This window comes from Hypanus sabinus, chromosome 13 (genome assembly GCF_030144855.1).
Source record: "Hypanus sabinus isolate sHypSab1 chromosome 13, sHypSab1.hap1, whole genome shotgun sequence".
Classification (NCBI taxonomy): domain Eukaryota; kingdom Metazoa; phylum Chordata; class Chondrichthyes; order Myliobatiformes; family Dasyatidae; genus Hypanus; species Hypanus sabinus.
Genome location: NC_082718.1, coordinates 13,921,968 through 13,948,088, shown reverse-complemented (window position 1 = coordinate 13,948,088; position 26,121 = coordinate 13,921,968). Strand labels below are relative to the sequence as shown.

Sequence of the window (26,121 nt, the reverse complement as noted above, 5' to 3'; positions counted from 1 at the left end):
AAGCATCTGTACATCATGGCCGTCAAGGGCCTCACCATGTACTATTCCCTTGCATTTCATCTCCCAAACCACAACACCAGTCTGGATTAATAAGCATCTGCTGTTTCCCCACCCATATCCACAATGATCCATATCCTTTGGCAATCTTCCACACTCTCCACAACACCATCGATCTTTGTATAGTCTGGAGTGAAACACTCCCTGGAACACAGGGACTCATCACAGACAACTCAACTAGAGGCTGCGCTGTGAATTCATGGGAATGAACCAGCAGAGACCAATATTCCACAGGACTGCTAGAGAAATCACTGGTTTCAGTGACTTACCTCAGCTTCCTCCCATGTCTTCTTGTCACTGAAAAACCGGTAACAGGAGTTTAAAGGAGGAAAATAAAAAATAAAACCACTTTTCATCACAAGGTCCTCTGGGTTCACGTTTTTCACGGCGCCGCTGAGTCCTCTCCAGTTCCAAGGAATTCTCTGTCCCTTCAGTCAGAGAATTGGAATTTAAACCAACTATAGTCAGCAAAGTACCTGTCATAAACGAGGGACGAGGGATACATTGCCTACTACCCCCTGTCATCTTCATGCAAGTCAATTCTGAATCCAAGCAGCCAAGTTACCATGGAACTCACACACTTTCATTTTCTGGATGAGCATATCCTGCAGGACCTTCTCAAATGCCTTACTAATATCCAGATAGACACCATCTACAACTCTACCTTCATATTCACCTTTGCCAACTCCTCAAATAGCTCAATCATGTTATTAAAGAAATGATCTGTTCTTCCCCTGAAAAGTTATTATTGTCCAAACCCATGCTGTGTTAACTACTGGATTTCACCTGTTAATCTGACTAATAGAAAGCAGAGCCCACGGCTGCAGTGAAACACAGGGACTCATCACAGACAACTCAACTAGAGGCTGTGCTGTGAGTTCATGGGAATGAACCAGCAGAGACCAATATTCACCAGGCCTCCCAGAGCAATCACTGGTTTCAGGGACTTACCTGAGCTTCTTCCCATGTCTTTTCTTCACTGAAAAACCGGTAACAGGAGTTTAAAAGAGAATAATTAAACCAGTTTTCATCACAGGGTCCTCTGGATAGCTCACGCTTTTCAAGGTGATGCTGAGTCCTCTCCAGTTCCAAGGAATTGTGTGTCCCTTCAGTCAGAGAATTAGAATTTAAACCAACTGCAATAATCAAACAGTCACAGGTTTTGCGGTTTCACAACACCCGACCATGAAGGACACACAGAAATTCAGGGCTCGAGGGGAGGAAGGAGCACCAGCTGTAGCTGTGGCCCCTCTAGTGTTTAATACAGACCTAATGAGATCTCCCTCAGTCCATCTCATGTAAAGGGGGAAAGAAACAAATGGAGAAACTGCAGGCTGATCGGCCTGATATTGGGAATGGACTATATGTTGGCAAATTATCTGAGGGACATCACAAATCGCTATTTAAAGCAGTGCAGGTTAATCACAGACTGTCATGCGGAGATATTAATGGAAGACTGTACAATCTATCTTCTTAGGCTCTCAGTTAGGATTGAGAAAGATTTTCCTCCCAAAGGAGAGGAAGGTGTTGGTGCAGGATTACCCTCAACATGGGGTGGCTGTTACACAACTGTCACACTGTCTTGACAGAGTGAGGTCCTGGTCTGGTGGCAAGGAGGTGCAAGTCCATTGTGGATTATCCTCTGCTGAACAGGCAGAAATACACACACACACACACACACACACACACACAGACACACAGACACACACACACACACACACACACACACACACACACACACACACACACACACACACGCATTCTGACCAACTGTTCACCATGAACACAGATACAACATCTTGCACAGCTTTGTTCTCATCTCTCCTCCCTCCATCTCCTCTTACCTTAATCCACTCCCTCAGTATGTCTTTCTTTGATAAATCTATGTCACAATTACAAACCTATTGGTGTGACTTTCTGGGCTTTCCTCTGGAGATCAGGTTGTAAATTAACCAATGTTGGGAGTTAAATATTTTCAGATAGGATTTGAAGAGACAGGGAAATTGATAAAGAAGGGGTTAGCCCTGACAGTAAATGATGGGATGAAGACGGGGAGAAAGAATACTCCACATTAATAGTATTCACAGAGTATATACAGAATGGCTTTTGTGTCTCAATGATAAAGATCCAACAACAGTTCAGCAATGAGCAATGAGAATAGGAGATTTGAAATAATTAAAAATGCTCTTTAACAGCAAAACAATGGAAATAAATTTCACCAGATAACAACAAAGCTGATGTTAACAAAAATGGAAACAGAATTTCCATGCTATCTTGTGGGAAATAGACTAAATCTTCCTCCAGGAAATAAAAAATGAAAAGATGAACAGAAGCTGTTGTGAGTCCCTTGCAATCTGACCGTGCTCCCTCAGTCCTTCACCCCCACCCTCACAGGTGACAAACAGACTGCACTTGGTGCAGGGGACCCAGTGCCTGCAGAAATTTCTTCTCTGTATCCACTCAGTTCCTCACAGGTAGTCACATACCCCTCTACCTGCAAATTTATTTTCCTATGATACAGTACATCACTGTGAAGAAATCTCTGTCTCCCGATCTGCAGGAGAGTTTCTGACTCAGATTCCATATTAATAGCTTTGAGATGAGTATTCCAGCCAAGAGACAACTTCCTACTCCAGTGTCCATAAATTTCCATGTTCCACTGTCCAACCACAGTTCCTGTACATTCATTCCTCACAGATATATATTTATAAAGATACTGAAATCAATGAAGCTTACATATCATATCACTGACAAGCAGTGCAGTCACCACCAAAACTGAAACCAGCATCATGTTTCTTTCGTCAAACCTAAAACACAAGAAAATAATTCATCATTAGTGTCAGGTTTCCCAGTGAAAGTGGGGATATCCTGTCGCCATTCCCACCTCTCTCTCAGTTCTCTGCATCAATAAAGTTTCTAATGGTGACGCCTCCCCAGATATGTGTAGTTTTAGATCTTAGATGCTTCAGAAAATGTTGAAATTAACCACAATTGGCTCGACTAACCAACGTAAATATTACCCCTGGCGAATCACTATAGACTGATGAGAACAAAATTAACAGGAAACCACAGAGATGACTTGTGAGCTGCAAGTGTGACTGTAGAATGTTACTCTGTAATGGAAGACTGAGAAATGGAGGTTGCAGAAAGCATTTATCATCCCATGATGTTTTTGTGACATAAAAGCTCAATGAATATTATCAACATGAACAATTAGGATGTAATATTCAGGCAAATGCATGAAGAACACATTGCATTGGATAAAAAAATTTTGCTTCCTGAAAACCTTAAGGTGTACCTTTTGGATTTTGGATTGCTGATTATGAAAATCACAATGCCAATTCCCTGTAACATACCATTTTTTGAAATCACCTATATTCGTTATTTCAATTCATAATTCACTGATATAAAATGTTGTTCACAATGTAATCTGAAATGTTGCCCATAATGGAATCATGCTTAGGCAGGGTAGGACAGGTTTAAGAAAGGTGATAGAAGTATTATGCACACGTGTTTATGGGTATACCGGTTTTCAATCATAATGATCTGCAAGCATAGCATCTTGTGCGTACTGATTATAATAAAGTAATTGCATTTTCAGGAATATTTGAGATAGCAAAATGTCTTGCCAATGTTGCAACAGTCATGATATTTTCTATTATATTAGTGGCCAGTATACACTTAAAACTCACAGATGGAGCATCCTTATTAAGAAAGCCCATGAGCTCCACGTTGGTTGTAAAATTGGCAACCAAGACAAAGGGCTTCTCATATTTGTTGCATAACATGCATTGTCAATCTTAGAACTTGGCTCAGAGGTACTCGGAAATCAATGCCATTTGCTGTCCCGATGATCTGGGCAGAGAAAGATCATGTGACAGACCGCTACTTCTGTCTGACCAGTGTGTCTAGCTTCTCTGCTAAAAGCAAGAAATCCATTGAATACTCAATCTCCCTTCATCCATGAGACCTGTGCCACATGACAATAGTCTTCAAGTACCGAAGCCATCGTAGTCATGGAATCTATAGGAGGCAGGTGAAGATGCCATGATGCATGAACCAGGAATGGAAAATAACACTGATACAGATTTTGACCCTTTCTATCAATCTCAATCTGACTTAAATAACCTGGTTAGAGACTTGGGTTTGTCAAAGCCAAAAGCAGAATCACTGGGTTCAAAACTACAAAGATGGAGTCTGCTGTCACCAGACACAAAAATTGCTGTGAAGGATGTTGATACTTGAGACAGGTGTTGACCAGAAAAACTGATACCAAGACTGAGGAAGGTATTCTTGTTGGTCCACAGAAATAGGCGTTTTACCCCATCTTTTCTCTACCATCTCTTTTTTTAGCATTCCACTTAATTTAATTTCCCTGTGCTGCTGGGAGTTGTTCCTTCATACATTTAGCCAAATCCTTTGATAGCTATTATTAACTCTGCCTCCACCAGCCTTTCAGTCAGTGACTTTCAGATCATGACAACTTCCTGAGTAAAATCTATTTGCCATCTCAGATCTTTACCCTCTGCTTAGTGCTCTTGCTGCCTGGTACAGAGCTTGGTAACTAGAAAACACAGATCAATATGCAGCAGATTTTGTCATCTCATCCCCTCAGCTGGGACATACTCAGTGATGAACACCAACTTATCACGTCACCTCTGATTCTTTAGCCAATTATTTCCACATATTGAGAAGTATGTGAATGTCGCAGATTTCAACAATCATGATTGTCTTTTGTCTCTGTGACTGCTACCACTGGAAAGTGTTTCTCGTTTTTTCCTCCATCTAATCCACTTAGCGGATGTGATACAATAGCTGTTGCTTGCCTGTGCTGGAAAGAGGGAATCGTCAGCATTGGGAATGGGTAGCACAGAGGAGTACAGAGAGTACTCCACAATGTTCCTGATCCCAAAACTTATGGATGATGGAAAGGCACTGGCATGTCAAAGGTTAATCACTCACTGAGGTACTGAACCTCTGACTGGTTCTTACTGCCTCAGAGTCTGCTGATTTTCAGGTCCATAGTGACTGCCAATCTGTAGGTGGTGGAGGAACTGGTGACATTAATGTCGTTGGCTGTTAAGGGACATCCCTCACTTTTAGAGATAGTCATTGCCTGGGGAAAATGCTACTTGCCGATTATTGTCCCATGTCTGAGTGTTTTTGCTGATTGGACTGCTTTATCTTCTGAACAGCTGTGAACTGAACATTGTGGAGACACCAGGGAAAGTCCCCACTTTCAACCTTCTGATGGACAGAAGATCATTGATGATGGTTGTGTGTGGGTCACTGACCTAAGGAGCTCCTGTAGTGACGTCCTAGGCTGGAATGTTGGACCACAGACCTCCGACTTTGTGTGGGAATGAGTTCAACCATTGAAGTATTCTCTCCTCGATGACCCTTTCACCAGCTCTCCTTGATGCTGCACTCTGTCCAATGCTGCCTCATTTTCGAGGAGCATCACTCTGACCTCACCTCTGGAATCCAGCTCTTTGTCCTGTGTTTGGATTGAGGTTGTGAAGTCATTTAAAATGATTGATCTTGATGAAACTGACGCTGAACATGGGTGAGCAGATTATTGGAAGGGAAGTGACACTTGACCTCACTGTAGACAACTCCTTCTGTCACTTTGCTGGTGGTTGATTGGCTGGTAATTAGCCGGACTGGATTTGTCTTTCATTATTGTGGGATGCAATGTCATTTTATTCATTCACACAACATGGAATTTGCAAGCTAAGACAGCAATATTTCCAATTTTCAAATTACCTAGGGAAGATAATGGTGAGCTGTCATTTGAGTTACCGAGACAGATCTCAGATTCTTGAGGGAAGGAGATCTGCATAATTTGTTACTGTGTAACTCACTTCCTCCAGAGGGCAGGTCCATTGTTCTCTCTCTGTAAACGTCCGAAATATGTTCAATTTGATGTTTTCACATGAAATTGTTTACAAAAGAGGAACTTACTGACCAGAACTTGTTACTGGGAGCTAGTGTTGATGTAACAGTTTGAGTAATCACTGTGTCTTTATTGGTAATGTCAGAGGCAACCAATGAAGGAAAAACACTTTGGATAGGTACTGGGGTCACATAGAGGTCACAGTAGTAACAACCTGCAGATTCCCATCCACAGAGGCTTCACTCAGGAGTTGTTTATTACTGTGGATTTAGTTTTACTGTAAATGGTCACATACTGGACACTAGGTATCCATCAACTTCTGCTGGTGATATCATGAAAATCTCTATTGGATATTCCTTCATAAATATATGTTGGTTCTGCACGATAAAGCCATGATTTTCTTAGCAGTCTGTTCCATGTCCTCCTTGATGAATTCAACTTTTTTTGACAACAATTTTAATGGGACATCTCTATATTCAGAGGCTGTGCTCTCAGATCCTAGACTCTGCTACTAATGGGAACATCTTCTCCAAATTCAATTTATCCAGCTCTTTTTCAAATTTCAGTGAGATTTCCACTCATCCTCCTGAACTCCATCGAGTGCATGCATGGATAAATCAAACACTCCTCTCCTGTTCAGTCTTTCATTCTTGGGATTATTCTTGCATGCTTCCCCTTGACCCTCTGCACTGTCTACACACAACCTCCCTTTGTCGGATTATGATTCATTATACTGCTTACTTCACTGAAACATTGTTAAACTTGCTACTGTGTTAGTTTTCAGGTGAAACAATGGAAATATTTTAGACAAGTTGAAATCAGAGGAGATAATTGTGAAGGAAGGAAGGAGATGTGACTAGGTTAGGAGAGTTGGGAGGAAGATGGATTGTGTGTCTCTGGGTAGTGGGTGGGGGAGTGGATGTATTTGGGTTACTTTTGCACAGAGTTGGTACAGACTTCACAGGTTGAATAGCATCTTTTACAGCTCTAACCATTCTCTGAGTCTGTGACCAACTTGGGTAGAACTGAGGAACCACAAAGCCACAGCCACCCAGAGTAATAGAACTTCAGGATCCCAAACACTCAGTGGTGTTGGGTCTTAATCAGAACTGAATTTGGATGCAGTGAAACATTGAGCAAAGTGTTGTCTGTCCCAGTGTATCGACCCCACTCCAGTACAGTCTTTCGGGTCCACTGAGAAACCTCAGTACGGTGGTGATGAATGTGAATGAAAACATTTCAAAGTAATTATTTTATAAAATGTATTTGTCCAGCAATCTTTCCACAGTGTTTCATTGTAGAATTTTCATGAAAAGCTCACAAAGGGTTGATATGTCAAAAGCTGAGCCAGTTTAATAAAAAATTTGCTGATCTCATTTTGTTGAAGGATGGGAGATTTACATAATATTTATCTATGTAACTCACTTCCTCCTAAGAGCAGATATGTTGCTTTTTCTCTATAACACACAAAATGTGTTTATTTCCACCTTCTGATGTGATATTGTTGATAAAATTGGAATTTGCTAATAATCTTATCACTGGGAAGAGATGTTGGTCTGAAGTTTTGAGATATCACTTTGTCTTTCTTGATTACTTCTTTTTTTGTAATTTTTTATTGAAGTTCATCATCAAACAAACATTTCCATAAGATATATTTCAGACATTGTACAAATATATCATATAATCATATATATCACAAATCTCCACAAAGTATTTATCTGAGGTATACACATAGAAAAGAGTGGAAAGAAAAAACAAGCAAAAGGAAAGAACTATGTGCAAGTAGGGAGTGATCTTTTTTTTTTACAACAGATTCATTGATTTGTGAGAATAAAATCAGGTTACTTCTAAGGACAGCTGATGAAAGTACAAGTATTTCATGAAGATATGGAGTCACTTAGAGGCCAAGGAGGCCATGATCGACAGTTACCCTTTCAAAGGGGCTTCACTCAGGAGCTGGGTGTTTACTGCAGACTAACCATTCCATTTACTGAGATGTCCTACAATATAATAATGGGACTCTGTACATTCTGATCATCCCCAGTCCTTGGAGACACATTTAAAAGATTCTCAAACCTCTACACAATGGAAGTTCTCCTCTCTGAATCCCAAAATGTTAATTGTTCCTGAGTTCTGGATTCTCCATGGTCAGCAAATAGCATCTCATTATCCACCCCTCAGTTCCTCTCAGAATACAACACTCTCAATGAGATCATTTTCAGTTTTTGTTCTAAATTCTAGTGAGTTTATTCAATGTCCCTCATTATTTCTTCAATGAACACTTCACTAATTCCAAACACCCATCTGATGGTTGAAAGCTGCACTGACTTCAACACAGGTGTTTCCTGCCTGAGGTATGGAGATGAAAACAACACCTGATCAACAGGTGAGGCCTTATATTCCGGAACCATTCCAGAATCTAGTGATTCTTAGAAGATAATTTTTATTGCCTCCACAATCTCTTGAGTCACCTCTTTCAGTACCCTGGGTAAACACCATCTGGTCCGGGTGACTAATCTGATCTTTCAGTTTCCCAAGAACTTTCTCCCTAGTTATGGTAACTTCACAAACTTCATGACCCCTGACACCTGGAACTTCCACTTTACAGCTAGCGTCTTCCACGGTGAAGTCTGATGCAAAATACTTATTCATTTATTCAGCCATTTTGTTGTCTCCCATTACTACTTCTCCAGTACTGTTTCCCAGTGGGCTGATATCCACTCTCTCCTTTCTTTTACACTTCATGTATCTGAAAAAACTTTTGGTATCCTCTTTAATATTATTGGTTAGCTAAATTTGTGTTCCATCTTGATCTTCTTAATGACTTTTTACTTGCCTTCTGTTGGTATTTAAAAGCTTCCCAATCCTCTAAATTCCCACTAATTTTTGCTCTATTTTATGCCCCATCTTTGTTGACGTTGATCTCTCTTGTTAGCCACGGTTGTGTCATTTTAGAATACTTCTTCCTCTTTGGGATATATATATATCCTTTGCCTTCCATCGCTTGCAGCCATTGCTGATCTGCTGTCATACTTGTCAGTGTTCTTTTCCAATCAATTCTGGCCGGCAGCTCTTTCACGCTTCTGTAATTCCCTTTACTCAACTGTAATACTGATACATCTGACTTTAGCTTCTCCTTCTCAAATTTGATGATGAATTCAATCATGTTATGATCACTTAGCCCTGAGGTTTCTTTTACCTGACGCTCTCTAATCAATTCTGGTTCACTGCACAATACCCAGTCCAGAATAGCTAATCCCCTAGTGGGCTCAACCAGGAGTTGCTCTAAAAGCCATCTTGTGGGCATTCTAGAAATTCTCCCCCTTGGAATCCAGCACCAACCTGACTTTCCCAATCTACCAGCGTATTGAAATCCCCCATGACATTGCCCTTTTGTCACGCATTTTCTATCTTCCATTTTAATTTGTAGACCACATCCTTATACTGTTTGGGGGACTGTATATAACTCCCATCATGGTCTTTTCACCCTCGCTAGTTCTTTCACTCTATCCACAACAATTTAACATCTTTGTCACCTCTTTCTAATGATTTGATTTCATTTTTACCAACAGAGCAATGCCACTCCGTCTGCTTTCGTGTTTGTCCTTTGGATACAATGTGTACCCTTGCACGTCATGATCCCATTTGTAATCTTCTTTTTTCTAAGCTCCATGTATCTATCCAGGAACCTCTTAAAAGACCTTATCGTATCCGCCTCCACCACAGTCACCATCAGTGCACGCACTCACCACTTTCTGCGTAAAAATCTTCCCCCTGACATCTTCTCTGTGACCTGATAGAGGTGTATAAGATGATGAATGGCATTGATTGTGTAGATAGTCAGAGGCTTTGTCCCAGGGCTGAAATGGCTAGCATGAAAAGGCACAGTTTTAAGATGCTAGCTTTCTGCAATGGATTACCATGGGTAGTAAAGGAATCAGGCAGTTTGGCAGAGTTTAAGAGGCTTTTAGCTGGACTCATGAGTATGGAGGGAATGGATGTAGATGGATGATACACAGTTGGAGGACGTTTCGTAAAAATTGGCTTTGTTTGGTGCAAAATCATGGACTAAATGGTCTGTTGTGTGCTGTAGTATTCTATATATTCCTTTTTCCATCAATGTCATTGGTACCAATTTGCACCACAACCTCTGACCCTTCCCCTTGACCATCCAGAACAGTGTGTGGTCACTGTGATGTTCTTAATACTGACAGTGCAACATCTTGAACCACAATGCACCCATATACACTCACATGTCTGCTCCACATCTGGGGAATCCCCAATAACTGAAGCACCTTTGATCTGTCTTCTCTGTATAGTTGAGCCACCCAGGGCTCTATAGTCTTGACTCTAGATGCAATCCCGGGGAACCTCTTCCACTATCAGTACCTGGAAATGTAGTTTTGTTAGAGAGCAAGATAACCTCAGGGGTCTCCTGGACGCCCAGTGATGTATGATCAGTCTGGGATTCAGTTAGAATGTACTGAGAGAAGAGGCCACCCTGGTATTTTACCCACTGCACATCAATGAACTGTCAGACATCTCTTTTAACTGCACAGAAAATGAATAAACATCAATCATTATTTTTAGATTACTCACAATTTTACCTGTTCCGAAGGAATCTTAATTGCTTGTAAACTTGGATAAAACATCCACAGATCCACTGGCTGAGCAGTCCTCCTCATCTCCTGGTCAGAATCCATGACTCCAGCAGCACTGACAGAACAAATGCTCTGGGTGTTATAGTCATGGAGAAAAAATACATTTTTCCAGGTGTTTCTCAGTGGAGCGCTGGGCCTTTCTCTTCCCCAAACATTACTCACATGACTATTGCCAGATATTCTGTAACATTCAGAGAGAAAGGAACTCTTCTGTTCATTCCTCACCATCCTTGTACAGCACACTGCACCGTGTACCCTTCACCAATATTCTTCACCACACTGTGTATGGCAATGGAAGCCCCCCCGAGGAACTTGATCTTTGCATCAGACAAAGCTGACTCTGCTTCTCCTTTTGCCAACAAGCTCAGTAATGGACAGAATAATCTGCTGAAATAAAAACACAACATGGAGAGAGATTCAGAGTCGAAGTTTCAGATCAAAGGCCCTTCAGTAAAGCTCTCTGACCAATTCCCTGACATGGTTAACACAATTATTTCAGCACAGAAGTTAGTAACAGTTATGTTCATGTTTGATGAGTGGTTATGAACTCCATACTTTAGTTAAGTGAAGTTTAAGCCCAAGGGGAGGTGCAGTTTATTGAGTTGTGCTGGTTTATCAACAGTTAACCAGCAGGGGGCGTCTCGAGGAGGAAAATAACAGAACAGTACAGCTGTTCAGCATAATGCAAAATTAAAATAATTGCTTCCACCCACCCATTCATATCCCTCCATTCCCTGTTTATTCATTTTCCTCAAATAATTTACTCAAGCTTCTTGAGTCCTAAATTAACCCATGATCTTCCACATGTGAGTAAATCCTATCCCCAATGATCCTCTCCAACAGCTCTCAACAAGAATTTTCCCATTAGTGTCCCAACATAGATCCCATTAGACCCTGGTGATATATACACTTTAATGATCTACAAGAGATTCAAAGTTCAAAGTAAAAACTATTATCAGAGTACATACACATCACCACATACAACCCTGAAATTCTTTTTCCTGCGGGCATACTCAGCAAATCTATAAATTAGTAACTGCAAACAGGATCAATGAAAGAGCAAGTGTATTGAAGACACCAAACTGTGTAAATGCTAATATAAATAAATAGCAATAAATAAACGAGAGCTTGAAATAACAAGTTAAAGAGTCCTTGAAGTGAGATCATTGGATGTGGGAACATCTCAATTGATGAGTGTAGTTATCCTCTTTTCTTCAAGATCCTGATGGCTGTGGGGCATTAACTGTTGTTGAATGCCCTGAGGCACTTGTACCTTCTACCTGATGGCAGCAGCAAGAAAAGCACATGGTCTGGGTGGTGAGGATCTTTGGTAATGTTTTCACCTTAGTCTAGATCTCAAAATGTCCCAGAATATCAGAATGTCCCACATTGATCTCACTATCCTTCACGTCCTGCTGCTCATACAAAACAGATGAAAAGTACTGGTTTAGTACTTCGCTGGTGTCACATGACTCCTACCCCTCTCTCATCATCCCCTTGTTTGCGATCTCAATAAAACAAGAGGGCTTCACTCATGGGTCTGTCTGCAGTTCTGTCTTGTCCTAATAGAGATTATTACTGAGAGAAAGAGGACATATTGGAGATGAGGAAAGAGGAAAAAAGATAAGTTGACTAAGAGAAAGAGACATAGGGAGAAATAAGGACTGGGAGATAATAAGAAAGAGAGAAGGATAGAGCAAGACAGAGAGAGACACTTAAAGAAAGAAAGACAGGGACAAATGGATAGGGAGAAAGAGAGGGAGAGAGATCGATACATGGAGAGAATGAAAAAGAAGTAAAGAGTGCAGTGTATTGAGTACTGCAGTTGGCTGTGTTTTTTCTGCCTTTCATTATCATGGAGCTGGTTCACCAGCAGGGGGAGCCTGGCTGAACAGCATCCTGCTCTTCCTCCTGCTCAGTTTTACTAAAGGGACAATTACTGAGAAAAAAAGGACAAATTAAAGAGAGAGGGGTGCGGTGGTAAGTTAAAGACTCATGGGACGAAGAAAAGGAGAACTATAGACAATAGACAAGAGCAGAAAATTGACGAATCGGTGAGTGAAGACATGATAAAAGATCTATCAAAGTTCCGGAAGTGTGGAGCATTGTAGCTGGGAAAAGTACAACGAACTGAAAGGATCTGAAAACACAGCAACTCCTGCAATGTAGGATCCCTCTGTGTCACCATTGTTTTTGGTGCTCTGGTTTCTGTCCTTTGACCTAAACGCATAACCTCATGACTCAGAGATGAGAATGGAGATCAGCAAAGAAAGGTGTCAGAAATTACAGGAAGATCTTGATTAGCTCAGTAAGTGGGATGACCATCATTAACTGGCTTTCAATTAATCTCAGTGCAAAGTGTCGTACTATGGATTCTGGTCAATTGATTCTCATCAGGAGCAGTACAATTTGACTCTATTAAGCAACTGCCCAATTAACCAAAGTTTCATGGAAATTTTAAAAATGTATAAAAAGGAAAAACTACTGTTTAACTCAGTAACAAATGATATTGGCAGTAGCAATAATTGAACACCAATCTTAGAGCTGCCACTGTGAAACATTACACTAAAGGTACTTGTCCACGCAACTTCTTGTAACTCACTCCAGGAAACATCCTGGTACATCTTTTATGTACTTGCTCTGGTTTAATAACTTCTTTCCTGTGACAGGGTTGCCAAAACTGAACATGCTACACCAAGTACGGAGTCAACAATCTCCTATGCTGTATAACTGTAACATAACTTCCCAGCTCCTGTACTCATTGCCCTGACTGATGAAGACCAACATGACAAATGCCTTCTTTCCCAATCAGTCTTCCTGTGAAGCTGTTTTCAGCAAAACATGAACCTGCATTCCTTGGTGTCCCTCTACTGTAATACTCAACAGTGACCTAACATTCACTGTATAAGTCCTAGCCTTGTTTGTTATCCCAAAATGCAATATCTCACATCTATTTGGACTGTAAGCCATTTGCCAGTTCTCAGCCCACACACCTCACTAATCAAGATCCCCCTGTAATTTTCTGTACTGTTACGCAACGCCTCCAACTTTAGTGTCATGCATAATCTTCCTAATCACCGTCCTTGTACATTCACACCCAAATTGCTAATATAAATTACAGCAGCAACCTCCTGTGGCACATCAGTAGACATAGGCTTCTGGATTATGAAATAACCCTCAACAATCACACTGTTCCTCCTACACTGTAGCCAATTATGAATCCAATTCACTATTGGCCCAATCTCATCCTAATAAAGTATCCTGATCAGCCTGCCATAAAGGATCTTGTCAAAGGCCTTGCTAAAGACCATATAGATATCATCTACTACTTTATCCTCATCAACCCTCTTGTTTACCTCCTCAAAATCTCTACTGATTTGTCAAATATGACTTTTCAGTTGTGTTTAGTTTGAACGTTGAGATTTTGAGATTGACACATATCCACTCAGTGCCCACATTATTCTGTTACTCCCTTAAGTGTCCATTGAGTGTACGTTTGTGGTCTTCTACTGCTGTAGGACATCCACTTCAAGGTTCAACACATTGTGCATTCAGAGATGCTCTTCTGTAAACCACTGTTAAAACACATTCATGTGAGTTACTCCCGGCTTCCTGTCAGTTTGAACCAGTCTGACCGTTCTCCTCTGACCTCTCCCATTAATAAGTAATTTATGTCCACAGAACTGCTGCTCACAGGATTTGATTTGATTTTGCACTGTTCTCTGTAAACTCCAAACACTGTTGTGGATGAAAATTCCTGGTGTTCAGCAGTTTCTGAGATACTCAAACCAGTCCGTCTGTCACTTCCCCATTTTGATGCTTAGTCTCAACAACTGAACCTCTTGACTGTGCCTGCATGTTTTTATTCTTTAAGTTGCTGCCAAAAGATTGGCTGATTTTATATATGCATACATACACTCAGCGATCACTTTACTGGGTACACATGTACACCTGTATACTTGCTTGTTAATGAGAGTGGGGGGGGGGGGAGAGAGAGAGAGAGAGAGAGAGAGAGAGAGAGAGAGAGAGAGAGAGAGTGATATCAAAGTGAGGGGATGGTGGGCAAAATAGAGGTTCGGGGTGGGGGAAGTGCTCATTAGCAGGAGAAGCTGCAATGAACAGGGCAGATTTGGAGGAAAAGAGACTTACTAAGGTCACTCAGGGAGTCAGTCTTTGAGGTTTTGAGGAATTGACATTGACTGTCATTTTTGCAACGTAATTTACTCGTTCTGGTTAAAACTTGCAAAATAATTTTTAGACCTTTACCCACTGTTGTTGAGATCATGAACAATCTCCTGAACTATCTTACATAGATGGATTGATAAATGCTACACTTGGAGTGTACGATAGGGAAGTGAGAGGTTGTGCTGTTTGATAGGAGAAATAGCAAAACTAAAGATTTGGCACAATGAGGAACCGGGTGAGTGGATGGGTCCTGGCACGCTGATGCAAAACCTTAATCTGCAGGTAGAATGAGAATTTATGAAGTCATTAGTTATTGCAAGATAACTAATTGCAAGTCAGTTATTGCAAGACTTTGCAGAACAAAAGCATTGAAGTCTCGCCGACATTCTAGTGTTACATAGAGAACTCATTAGGAGTTCAGCAGTTGATTTGGTCTTTGGATTTGTCATGGTGAAGATGCAACATCAATTCACCAGATGGACTCTTGGATTGCGAGAAATGTCCATTGAAGCGAGATAGAAAAATTGGACGAAACGCACAGGAACTTCTCCAGAAGTGCAGATGATCTCATTGAGAGCTCCAGGATTCTGAGATGGACTGAGGAGTGGATAATGAGAAGTGATGTCTGAAGAGTCTAAAACTAGGGTGATGCCAACATTCACACATCATGAAGACAAAGTAGAGAGGCTGTTCCTGGCTCACCTTCAACCCCTGGCCAGAGCAGCTTTCGATCCCCTGCAGTTTGCCAACCAGGAGCACATTGAGTTGACAATGCTGTCATCTATCTGTGAAACAGAGCCTACTCCCATTTGGATAAGCAGGATAGCACTGTGAGGATCATGGGTTTTGATTTCTCAAGTGCCTTCAATACCATACAGTCCTCGTTGCTGGGGGAAAGCTCCATTCACTGCAGGTTGGCACATCCATTGTATCCTGGATAATGAACTATCTGACTTGCAGACCACAGTTTGTGTGGCTTCAGAGCTGTGTGTCAGACATGGCTGTAAGCAGCACTGGGGATCCACAGGGGACTGTCTTCGCTCCCTTCTGGTTTAACCTGTATATCTCAGACTTCAGCTACAACACTGAGCCATGTCATCTGCATAAATTCCCTGTTGACTAAACGATAGTTGGGTGTATAAAGGGAGGACGGGAGGATGAATACAGGGCCCTGGTGGAGGACTTTGTCAAATGGTGCAAGCTGAATCATCTGCAGCTCAATAAGACAAAGCAGGTGGTGATGGACTTTCGGAAGAATGAGTCTGTACTGCTCCTGTTACTATAGATGGTGAGGATATGGATGTGATGAGGACGTACAAGTACCTGTGGTTGCATCTGGTTGACAGACTTGAGTAAAGCACGAACACAGAGGCTGTGTACAAGAAGAGCCAGAGTCGCCTCTACTTCCTGAGGTCCTTTGGAGTATGCGAGCCTCTCCTTCACATGTTCCACCAGAATGTTGATGCCAGCTCAATCTTCTATGCGGTGGTGTGAAGGGGCAATGATATCAACATGGGTGATGCCAACAGGCTCAATAAACTGATTAGAAAGGCTGGCTCTGTTATAGGAGTCAAACTGGACAAACTGGAGGCTGTGATAGAACAAAGGATTCTATGGAAAATCTTGGAAATTCTGGACCCTCACCCTCTGCATGCCACCTTGGTAGAACAGAAGAGCAATTTTAGTGATAGAGCGCTATATGAGGTCATTCTTATTCTTGGCCTTCAGGCTCTATAGTGAGTCTACCTATAGCTGGGGAAGTGATGGCTTCATCCTGTTAAGACTGTTTGAGGTAACTTATTTTTTATTGTTTCTTATTCCTATTCTAATATTTGTTTATTTGTATATATGTGCACTTATAATGCTATTGTGGCAGTGTGATTTCTCTTGGGATCAATAAAGTATCTATCTAACTATCTAATTATCTATTTTAGAATTTAGAAAGGAAGAGATTTCCTTGTGCAGAGGGCTATGGAACATTTGGAATGTTCTGCCCTGAGAATGAACAGAATGTACACTCTGTGATGATTATGTTGTACTGACATTGCAGTAAATAGACCAGTGGGGTCAGCAGTGAATATTCGACTCCTGGGGGGCGGGGCGGCTTACTGACCTGGTGGGCCACCAAGATTCTAGATTGTGTAAAGTCATTTCCAGCTCACAAGTGTGAAGGAGAACAAGATAATTGTTACTCTGGATCTGAGGAAGCATGAAAATAAAATGAAGAACACAATAAATTTAAATGCATGAGATAACTTGCATATTTAAATTGATTGTAAATCCATAAAGTGAAGCTATGTTGTACGTAAGCTGACTGACAGGAAATAACAAAGTAATTGTTGTGTATTTAATAGTTAAGTGATGTTTGAGTACTCTTTTATAAAACTTAGTTGATTAAGCATTCTTGTTTGTTTATATAATTCATTACAGGTTATATGTATAATTATCTGAATTACACTCATCATCACATTACCACATGACAGGTGCACCTCACCTTTTATTTTGGACTTCCGTTTCTTCCTTTGAATTTGTTTCAGGTTTTGTAGTTACAAAGCATAACAGTAATGGTGGTTAGTGGGTGGAGGTGTTGATCAGCCTTACTGCTTGGAGAAAGCAATAGTGGTGCTGGCACGGGCGTAGCCTCGTCCCTGATGGGAGTGGGACAAACATGTGGGATCCTTCATGATGTTACTAGCCTTTTTCCAGCTTCTTTCTGTAAATATTTCCCTGATGGTGTGGAGGCTGGTGCCAATGCTGCATGGTGCAAGTTTTTACCAGCGGTTGTAGAACCTTCCTACCTGCTGCAGTGAAGTTTCCATACCAAGTAGTGATGCAGATTGTCAGGATGCTCTTACTGCACAGCTGTAAAATGATGTCTGTAGAATAAGCAGCCTTGAATCTGGTTTGACCTCTAATCCGACACATCCCTGAAGCTTAACTTGACCTCTAAATCCCCTCTCTGAACCAAAAACCATCCCTATGAAATTAACTGACAACTGACTCTGATCCAGAACATCGATGGAGACTGCAGCCCAACATCATCTAGACCAGAAGAATTTTCATTCTATTCTGCACATGCCTCCAAAGCTTGACCAAGGGTCTTGTCCCTTCAAAAAATTCCCTCAGAGGTTACCAAAAATAATATTTTGATACCTTAAGACTTGCATCAACAGCATTTCTCAGCAATAAGGTTTTTCAGGAAAATCCAGTTTTATAAACAATCCTACATTGCATGCTTTAAAATAACACAGCTCGGTCTCATGAAGAAAAACAATGGACCAGTCCACAGAAGGAAGGGAGTTACACTGCAAAATGTTCTCCAAATATTTTTCCCTCAACAATGTGCAATCTGTCTCAGGTTTATTAAACCTGCTCAGCTACTTGTCAATCAACCTTTGGCCAACTTTTCTTTAACCCTTTCCACATGACCCTTCTCTGAAATATTTACACCTTAATTCTGATAAACTGTTGGTGATTCCAGTGAGACACCCCCTGATATTAAGGTCTCCATTTTGAGTACTGTTGGGGGAGGATGACCTACCTGAGGGAAACAACAGTAGCCTCGAGTCTGGCCCTGCTGCTCGGAACAGTAGGGAACTGAAGGGGATAGCAGCAGTAATAGGAGGCTCAATACTCAAGCGATTCTGTGGACATGAAAAAGAAGCATGATGGTAGATTGTCTCCCAGGTGCCAGGGTCCATGATGTTTCAGAACTCATTCACAATATCTTGAGAAGGGGAGGGTGAGCAGCCATAAGTTGTGGTACATATTGGTATCAACAACATTGGTAGAAAATAGGAAGAGTTCCTGAAAACAGAATACAGGGAGTTAGGAAGGAAGCTGAAAAGCAGGACCTCAAGGGTACTAATCTGGAGATTGTTGCCTGTGCCACTCAACAGTGAGGACAGGAATAGAAGGAGGTGGCAGATAAATGTGTTGCTGGAGATTTGGAGTGGGGGGGGGGGGAGGGATTCACACTTTGAATAACTGGAACCTCTGCTGGGGCAGGTGTGAACTGTACAAAAGCACAGGTTGTACTTGAATCCAAGGGGGACCAATATTATTGCGGGCAGGTTTACTAGAGCTGTTGGGAGTGGTTTAAACTAATATGGCAGGGGGATGGGAACCAGTATGATAGAGCGGAGGATGATCCAATAGGTTTACAAGTAGATGATGGGTGTAACATTAATATAAGGAAGGACAGGCCAATGATTGGATACAAATGCAGACAGACCAAAGAGTTAAATTGTACCACAGTGGGAAAATCCAAAAGGGCGAAGAATGCAGGAAATAAGGTGCTATATTTAAATGCAGGTAGCATTCAGAATAAGGTGGATGAACTCGTGGAATAATTAGAGATGGTCTAATTTTATGGGGGCTAAACATAGAGGAACATTAGGAGTCAGTGATCATAATATGATTGGATTCGTTTGCAGCTTGAGAGGGAGAAGCATAAGTCACATGCATCAGTATCACAACAGAATAAAGGGAATTACAGAGGTGTGAGAGAGAATCTTGCCTGGGTGGATTGTTGGAGGATACTGGCAGGGATGACAGTAGTGCAGGGGTGGCTGAAGTTTCTGGAAATTGTTCACAAGGCGTGGGATAGATATGTCCTACAGATGACAAAGATCCAATGGGCAACCGTGGCAGACAAGGGAAGTTAAGGTCTGCATGAAAAAAGGGAAAGGTAGCAAAAGTGTGTGGAAGTTGGATGATTGGGAAGCTTTTCAAATCCACCAAAAGGCAACTAAAAAGCTATAAGAAGGGAAAAGATGAAATATGAGGGCAAACAAGCCAATGATATAAAGCAGGATGCTAGAAGTTTTTTTCAGTTAAATTAAGAGTAAAAGTGAAGTAAAAGTTAATATTGGATCAGTCGAATATGATGCTGGTGAGGTAGTTATGGGGAACAAAGAAATGGCAGACAAACCTAATGAGGACTTTGCATCTGTCTTCACTGTGAAAGACACTAGCAATATGCCAGTAGTTTGTGAGTGTCAGGGAGCAGCAGTGAGTGCCATTGCTATTACAAATAAAAAGCGCTGGGCAAACGCAAATGCCTTGAAGTGGATAAGTCACCTGGACCAAAAGGACTACATCCCGGAGTCCTGAGAGAAGTTGCTGAAGAGATAGTAGATCCATTGATTATGATCTTTCAAGAATCACTTGATTCTGGCATGGTCCCAGAGGACAGGAAAATTGCAAATGTCACTCCACTCTTGAAGAAAAGTGTTGGAGGCTATTATTAAGGAAGAGGTTTCAGGGTTCTTGGAGTCTTTTAATAAAATAAGTCAAAGTCAGCATAGTTTCTGTAAGGGGAAATATTGCATGACAAATCTGTTGGAGTTCTTCAAGGAAGTAATAAGCAGGGTGGACAAAGGAGAGGCAGTGGATGTCATTTACTTGGATTTTCAGAAGGCATTTGATAAGGTGCCACACGTGAGACTGCTTAACAAGGTAAAATCCTATGGCATTACAGGAAAGATGCTGGCATGGATAACAGAATGGCTGACAGCCAGGAGGCAGTAAATGGGAATTAGAGGGCCTTTTCTGGTTGGCTGCCAGTGACTAGTGGTGTTCCTCAGGAGTCAGTATCGGGACCATCACTTCTCACATTGTTTGTCAATGATTCAGCAAATGGCATTGATGACTTTGTGGCAAAGCTTGCAGATGATACAAAGATATGTGGAGGGCAGGTAGTGCTGAGGAAGCAATGCAATTGCAGCAGGACTTGGAGAAACTGGTCAAATGGGCAAATAAGTGGCAGATGGAATACAGTGTTGGGAAATGTGTGATAATGCATTTTGGTAAAAGGAACATTGTGCAGACTATTATCTAAATAATTAGAAAATTCAAACATCAGAGTTGCAGAGCGGCTTAGGATTTCTTGTGCAAGACTCCCAGTGGGTTAATTTACAGTTTCAGTCTATGGTAAGGAAGGCAAACGCAATGTTGCTGTTTATTTCAAGGGGAATAGAATATAAAAGCAAGGAGATAATGCTGAGGCTTTATAAGACACTAATAATATTGTCAACAGTTTGGTTCCATATCTCAGAAAGGATATGTTGTCATTGGAGAGAGACCAGAGGAAGTTCACGAGAATGATTCTGGGAATGAAGGGGGGGGGGGGGGGTTAACACATGAGGTGCATTTGTAGCTTTGAGTCTGTACTCGCTGGAATTTAGAAGAATGCAGGGGGATCTCATTGAAACATACTGAATATTGAAAGGACTAGATAAGGTGGATGTGAAGAGGATGTTTCCTATGATGCGGTATCCAGAACTAGAGGGCACAGCCTCAATGTTGAGGGGCGACCTGTTAGAACAGAGGTAAGGAGGAATATTTTTTAGCTAGAGAATAGACAAACTGTGGAATTCTCTGCCACAGACTGTGGTGGAGGCCAAATACATGAGTATAGTTAAAGCAGAATTTGATAGCTTCATGTTTGGTCAGGGCATCAAAGGGTATGGCGAGAAGGCAGAAGGATGGCGTTGAGTGGAATCCGGGATTGGCTAAGATAGAATGGTGGAACATACTCCATGGGCTGAGTGGTCTAATTCTGCTCCTATGTCTTATGGTCTTATAGTCTTATTGGGAAAAATAAGTCTCTGTTTTCCTATTCCCTCCTTCTCTGGATGTACCTCTGGTCATTCACCAACTTTGATCACCGTATCTTCTCCCACTCCAGCACTGCATTTATCACACCTCCCTCCTGCACTTTATCCCATTCTCTCTTCAATGTAAGCTTCTTCCATTCTGTCATTTTCCAGTTCCAATCAGTATTTACCCAGGATATACTCTTGAGTGTGTCTGATTGGAGATGTTGCTGTATTTCCAACATTTTAATTTGAAGTTCCAGTGGGAGTTTACTTCTAAATTAGGATCATCCTTGTGTTTTTTTCCCAAAGCAAACTCTCCAGGGCATTGCAAACATCTTCCTCTTGTCTACATTATGAATGCTTCAGACTTTAGTGTTGATGAAACCTCTGGTGATATCCACAGAACAATCTCGAGAGGATGCTCCTGGATCTCTGCATACAATTCGGTCTGGTTGTAACAAATACGCTGTTTTAAATGAAAGCCAGGTTCAAGACAATCTCCTGGAGATTCCCTCAATCCGAACACTGTCACCTCCTGGAGTACATCCTGGTGTGCCAAAAGGCTGTGTCAGATGTTCTACATGTCAGGGTCATGCCGAGTGCGGATTGTTATATGGATGAAAGACCGGTCAGGGCAAACATCAAACTGGCTATTGTGCCAGGAATAAGGTAAAGGAGACTGCAGCTGAGGAGACTCCAGGTGGATAAGTTTGGCCTCCTCCTCAGATCAAGTTAAGAGAGATATTGGACAGCAAATGCACCTCATGCACAGACTCTGGCATAGGAGAAAAAAGGGAGCACCTAAAGACTGCCGTCGAAGATGTGCCTGTCGAGGTAGTTGCACACTCCTCATGAAGAAACAAGGACTGTTTTGATGAAAGTGCTGTTGAAATCCAGAAGAAACATGCCTCCCATCAAGTGGTGCTGTCTAAGACCCGACGACCATGTGGCCAAGGCAGAACAGAGTTGCATGCAGCACCCTCCAAGCCAAACTGAGACAGATGTGAAACCCTCGCATAGTGGTCACCAACCTTTTTAAGCCCAAGATCCCCTACCTCGGCCTTTGTAAAAGGCAAGATCCACCCCACATCAATTAGTTATACGCATGCGCACTGGGGCAGAAAAGACTGGAAGTAAAACCCCGCAATGTATAAACACTGGAGGTAACCACACTTTTTTTGCACTGCGGACTGGTCTAATATTGATAATATTCTTGCGGACCGGCCGAAGGGGGCAGGGCGGTGTTAAACACGACGGGAATACAGTGATACTCAAAGCAGGTTCCTTAGGTTCAGTCTATTCCGCAATTTAGTTTTCATGGCTCTTGGCTTCTGTCCCACTTGTTCATGTTTTAACCGCTGAAAAAGCTTAGCAGGTTTATCTTTAAGTGCAGGGTGCTTGGACTCAGTGTACTGAAGCAGTTTTGAGATATTGCCTCATTAGACAGCCTCCAGGCCCGAACTCAGCCTCCCGCCTGCCCACCCACTGCCAGACACCTTGGCCGGGTGTGGCTGGTTGTGAGTGGGGTGAGAGGACAAGGTCAGGGCTGGAGGTCCCTGTACCGGGGCCGCGGCGGTCGCAGTCCGGAGCAAGCGGCCGACTGGGCGGGGAGTGTGACAGAGCGCCCGCCCGCCTCCCTTGTAGGATCTATCGGCCAACAAAAGTTTGTTTCAGTAGATCGCAGCGCGGTAGCTGCTCTGCTACTTACGAAACACTGAGTCCGAATTAGGTCGTCTGCGAATATTTTAGCACCGGATTCCCCACGAACATTCAGTGTGGTAAACAGGTTCAGTGCTCCAGGCCAGTAGCGATGGCACTTCCCGCCGGCCGTGCGAGGCCAACCAGAGATCCCTGGCGCGAGTGTGTCACTGCGTTTAGTCGCCTGATGACCTCGCATGTGACAGGGGATGAGGAAAGATGCAGCTGACTCATATCGTTTCCTCACGGCCCGGTGGTTGGGGATCACAGAAGTACACTGTGTATTGTGGGAGAGCTACTCGCATGTGCACTGGCAGAAAGAACGGAACTAAAACCCCGCAACCCACAAACAATCTCTCAACAGTATTTGTGTATTTATTTTTCTTCTTTTTTTCGGGATCAACTGGGAAAGTATCAAGGATCGACTAGTCGATCGCGATTGACGGGTTGGCAACCACTACCCTAGCAGAATGAACATAGCACTATGCATACAATGGTAGCACTCAAGCCTTCTATAAATTACTGCACATGGTGCACGGTCAGATTCAAGCCCTCCTACACTTATCCAGCAGCTCCAGAGTGCTGACAGACAAACTGAGACAATGGTCAGAGCACGACGAGAGCCTCTTTGGGGATAATCATCAAGTAGCATCCATTGAAACGGATCACTTGCAGCATGAGATCAGGCTTAAGCTTGATGGCTCACCAACTCTGGACGAAGTCAATGCTGCTATTTCCAAGATGAAATGCCATAAAGCCCAGGAACTGATGGGATCCCGGCAAAAGTGTACAAAATGGGAGGGGATTTTCTCCTGAGTGAGCACACAAACCTGTTCACACTCTGTTGGGAGAAAAGTTCAGTCCCAAATTACCTATCACGATGCTGTAATTGTCTCCCTGTACAAGAACAAAGGAGATAAATCAGATTGCTCAAATGATAAAGACGTTACCCTGCCGTCCAGCACTGATAAGAGCCTCTTGAACATCCGTACCATTACCGAAAGCAACCTCACAGAGAGTCAGTGTGGATTTAGAACAAAGAGAGGCACATCCGACATGATCTTCATCCTACACCAGATACAGGAGAATTGAAATGAATAGAGCATGGGACTGTATGCGGCGTTCATTGACCTGACCAACGCTTTTAATACTGTCAGCCTCGATGGTCTCTGGAAGATTCTGTCGAAGCTCGTCTGTCCCCTTCAATTCCTCACCACCTGCAGCAGCTCCATGAAGGCCATAGGCATCAGGTTAAACACAAAAGTGACCAGTCTAAGCCATTCTCGAAAAGTACCGGAGTGAAACGAGAATGTGTTTTGGCACCAAAACTCTTTGCCGTCTCTTTTAGCATGATGCTACTGGAAGTGAAAGAGAGCATCTCAGAGAGCATCTATATTCAGTTCCACACTGACAGAAATATCTTCAACCTCTGCCACCTTCTTGCCTGAACAAAAACCATGCAAGAGCCCAATCTCGAGTTACTGACTGCAGTTACTCACTTTGCAAAGGCTGCAAAGGGTTTTGGGTTAACGGTCAGTCTGAAGAATACAATAATCCTCCATCAGAAGTCCCCTCGTGATGTTTACAACCGACCTCGGACCATCACTGATGATCACCCTCTCACTATGGTTGAACAGTTCACCCACCTGGCCAGTGTCATCTCCAACACTATGGTAGTAAGGGACATTGACAATCAACTTGCCAGAGCCAGCAGTGCCTTCAGGTGCCTCCAGAAACATGTGGAAGAACCACCAGCTGTGTCCGCCCACAAAAATCCAGTTGCACGAAGCTGTCTTTGACACAACGTTACTATATGGCTCCGAAGCCTGGGGGAGTCTTGCACCACAAGAAAATCTGCTTACTGAAGCTCTTCCACCAGCGCTGACACTGCTCCATCATGGGTATTGGCTGGCAGGATCGTGTCTCCAACAATGAGGTCCCGGACAAGGCTCAACTTCCAAGCACTGAAGCCACTTCACTGCTCAGGCAGATCTGCTGGTCAGGCAACGTGTCCCACATGGACAACAGGTTGCTGAAAGCAGTACTCTACGGAGAACTCTCTCAGGGCCAGAGAGATTGTGGTGCTCCACGCAAGAGGTACGAAGACCAACAAGCAGCAGCTCTCTCAGGCAAATACCGAGGTCAATGAGTGACAGTGGCTGGCTTGTACAGAGACCGCTGGAGAACGCTGATCCATGGAGCAGCCTACAATTTTAAGGAATCCAGAAGAGTGACTAGTTAAGAGAAGAGGAGAAGCAGGAAGGATCCTACTACCCGAGCGCTGGCTTCCCAGCTGTTCCCACCTCCCTATAGCTCCAGAGTCTGCAGATCCAGAATTGGCCTCTGCAGACACCAACCATCATGCTGTCACTCCTGAGAACTCTTCTTCCCTCCTGATCTTCGCAATTGCAGAACCAGTGTCACACTGGAACACTTTTATTTAGGTAGCTATATTATTTGGGTAGAATTTAGAAATGAAAAAGGGGTGATCACTTTAATGTGATTATATTACGGTCACCCTTTCCAACAGTCAGTAGAAATTAGGTTAGCAAATGTGTCGGGAAATCTCAAATAGCTGCAGTAATAGTCGGGTTCTGAGAGTGGGTGAATTTAACTTCCCTAACATTGATTGGTATTGCCATTTTGTTAAGGGATCAAATAGGGCAGAGAGTTAAGAAACTGCAAGTGTAACAGGATCCTGATGATCAGTGGAGTAATGGGAATGGCAGTGGTATGGAGAGGAGTTGGCCAAAGTGAATTGGAAGCAGATGCTGTCAGGGACGACAGCATAACAGCAATGGCTTGATTTTCTGGGGAATACGAGAATGATGTAGGATAGATGTATTCCATAAACAAAGAAATACTCAAATGGCACCGTAGTACAACTGTGGTTGACAAGGGAAGTTAAAGCTAATGTAAAAGCAAAAGAGATGGCAGACAGCAAAGCAAAAATTAGCAGGAAGACAGAGGATTGGGAAGCTTTTAAAAACCTACTAAAAGGAACTGAAAGAATCATTAGGAC

The 26,121-nt window shown here is 42.5% G+C and overlaps 1 protein-coding gene across 8 annotated transcripts in view; it reads right to left on the bottom strand.

Annotated features, from left to right (window-relative positions):
* Positions 1–26,121, bottom strand: part of LOC132403631 (lectin-like) — a 97,238-nt gene that overhangs the window by 24,803 nt on the left and 46,314 nt on the right. For 2 of the 8 annotated variants that reach the window (XM_059987111.1, XM_059987113.1), the window contains 2 exons: positions 2,794–2,864; positions 1,009–1,163 (listed from right to left, as the gene is read on the bottom strand). In XM_059987111.1, coding sequence (XP_059843094.1) covers positions 1,009–1,163; positions 2,794–2,864 — 226 coding nt within the window. Of the gene's footprint in view, positions 1–1,008; positions 1,164–2,793; positions 2,865–2,941; positions 3,003–10,552; positions 10,825–18,340; positions 18,356–24,745; positions 24,853–26,121 lie in introns of those variants that run through there. The other 6 variants (XM_059987109.1, XM_059987112.1, XM_059987116.1 and 3 more) reach the window with 6 other exon arrangements.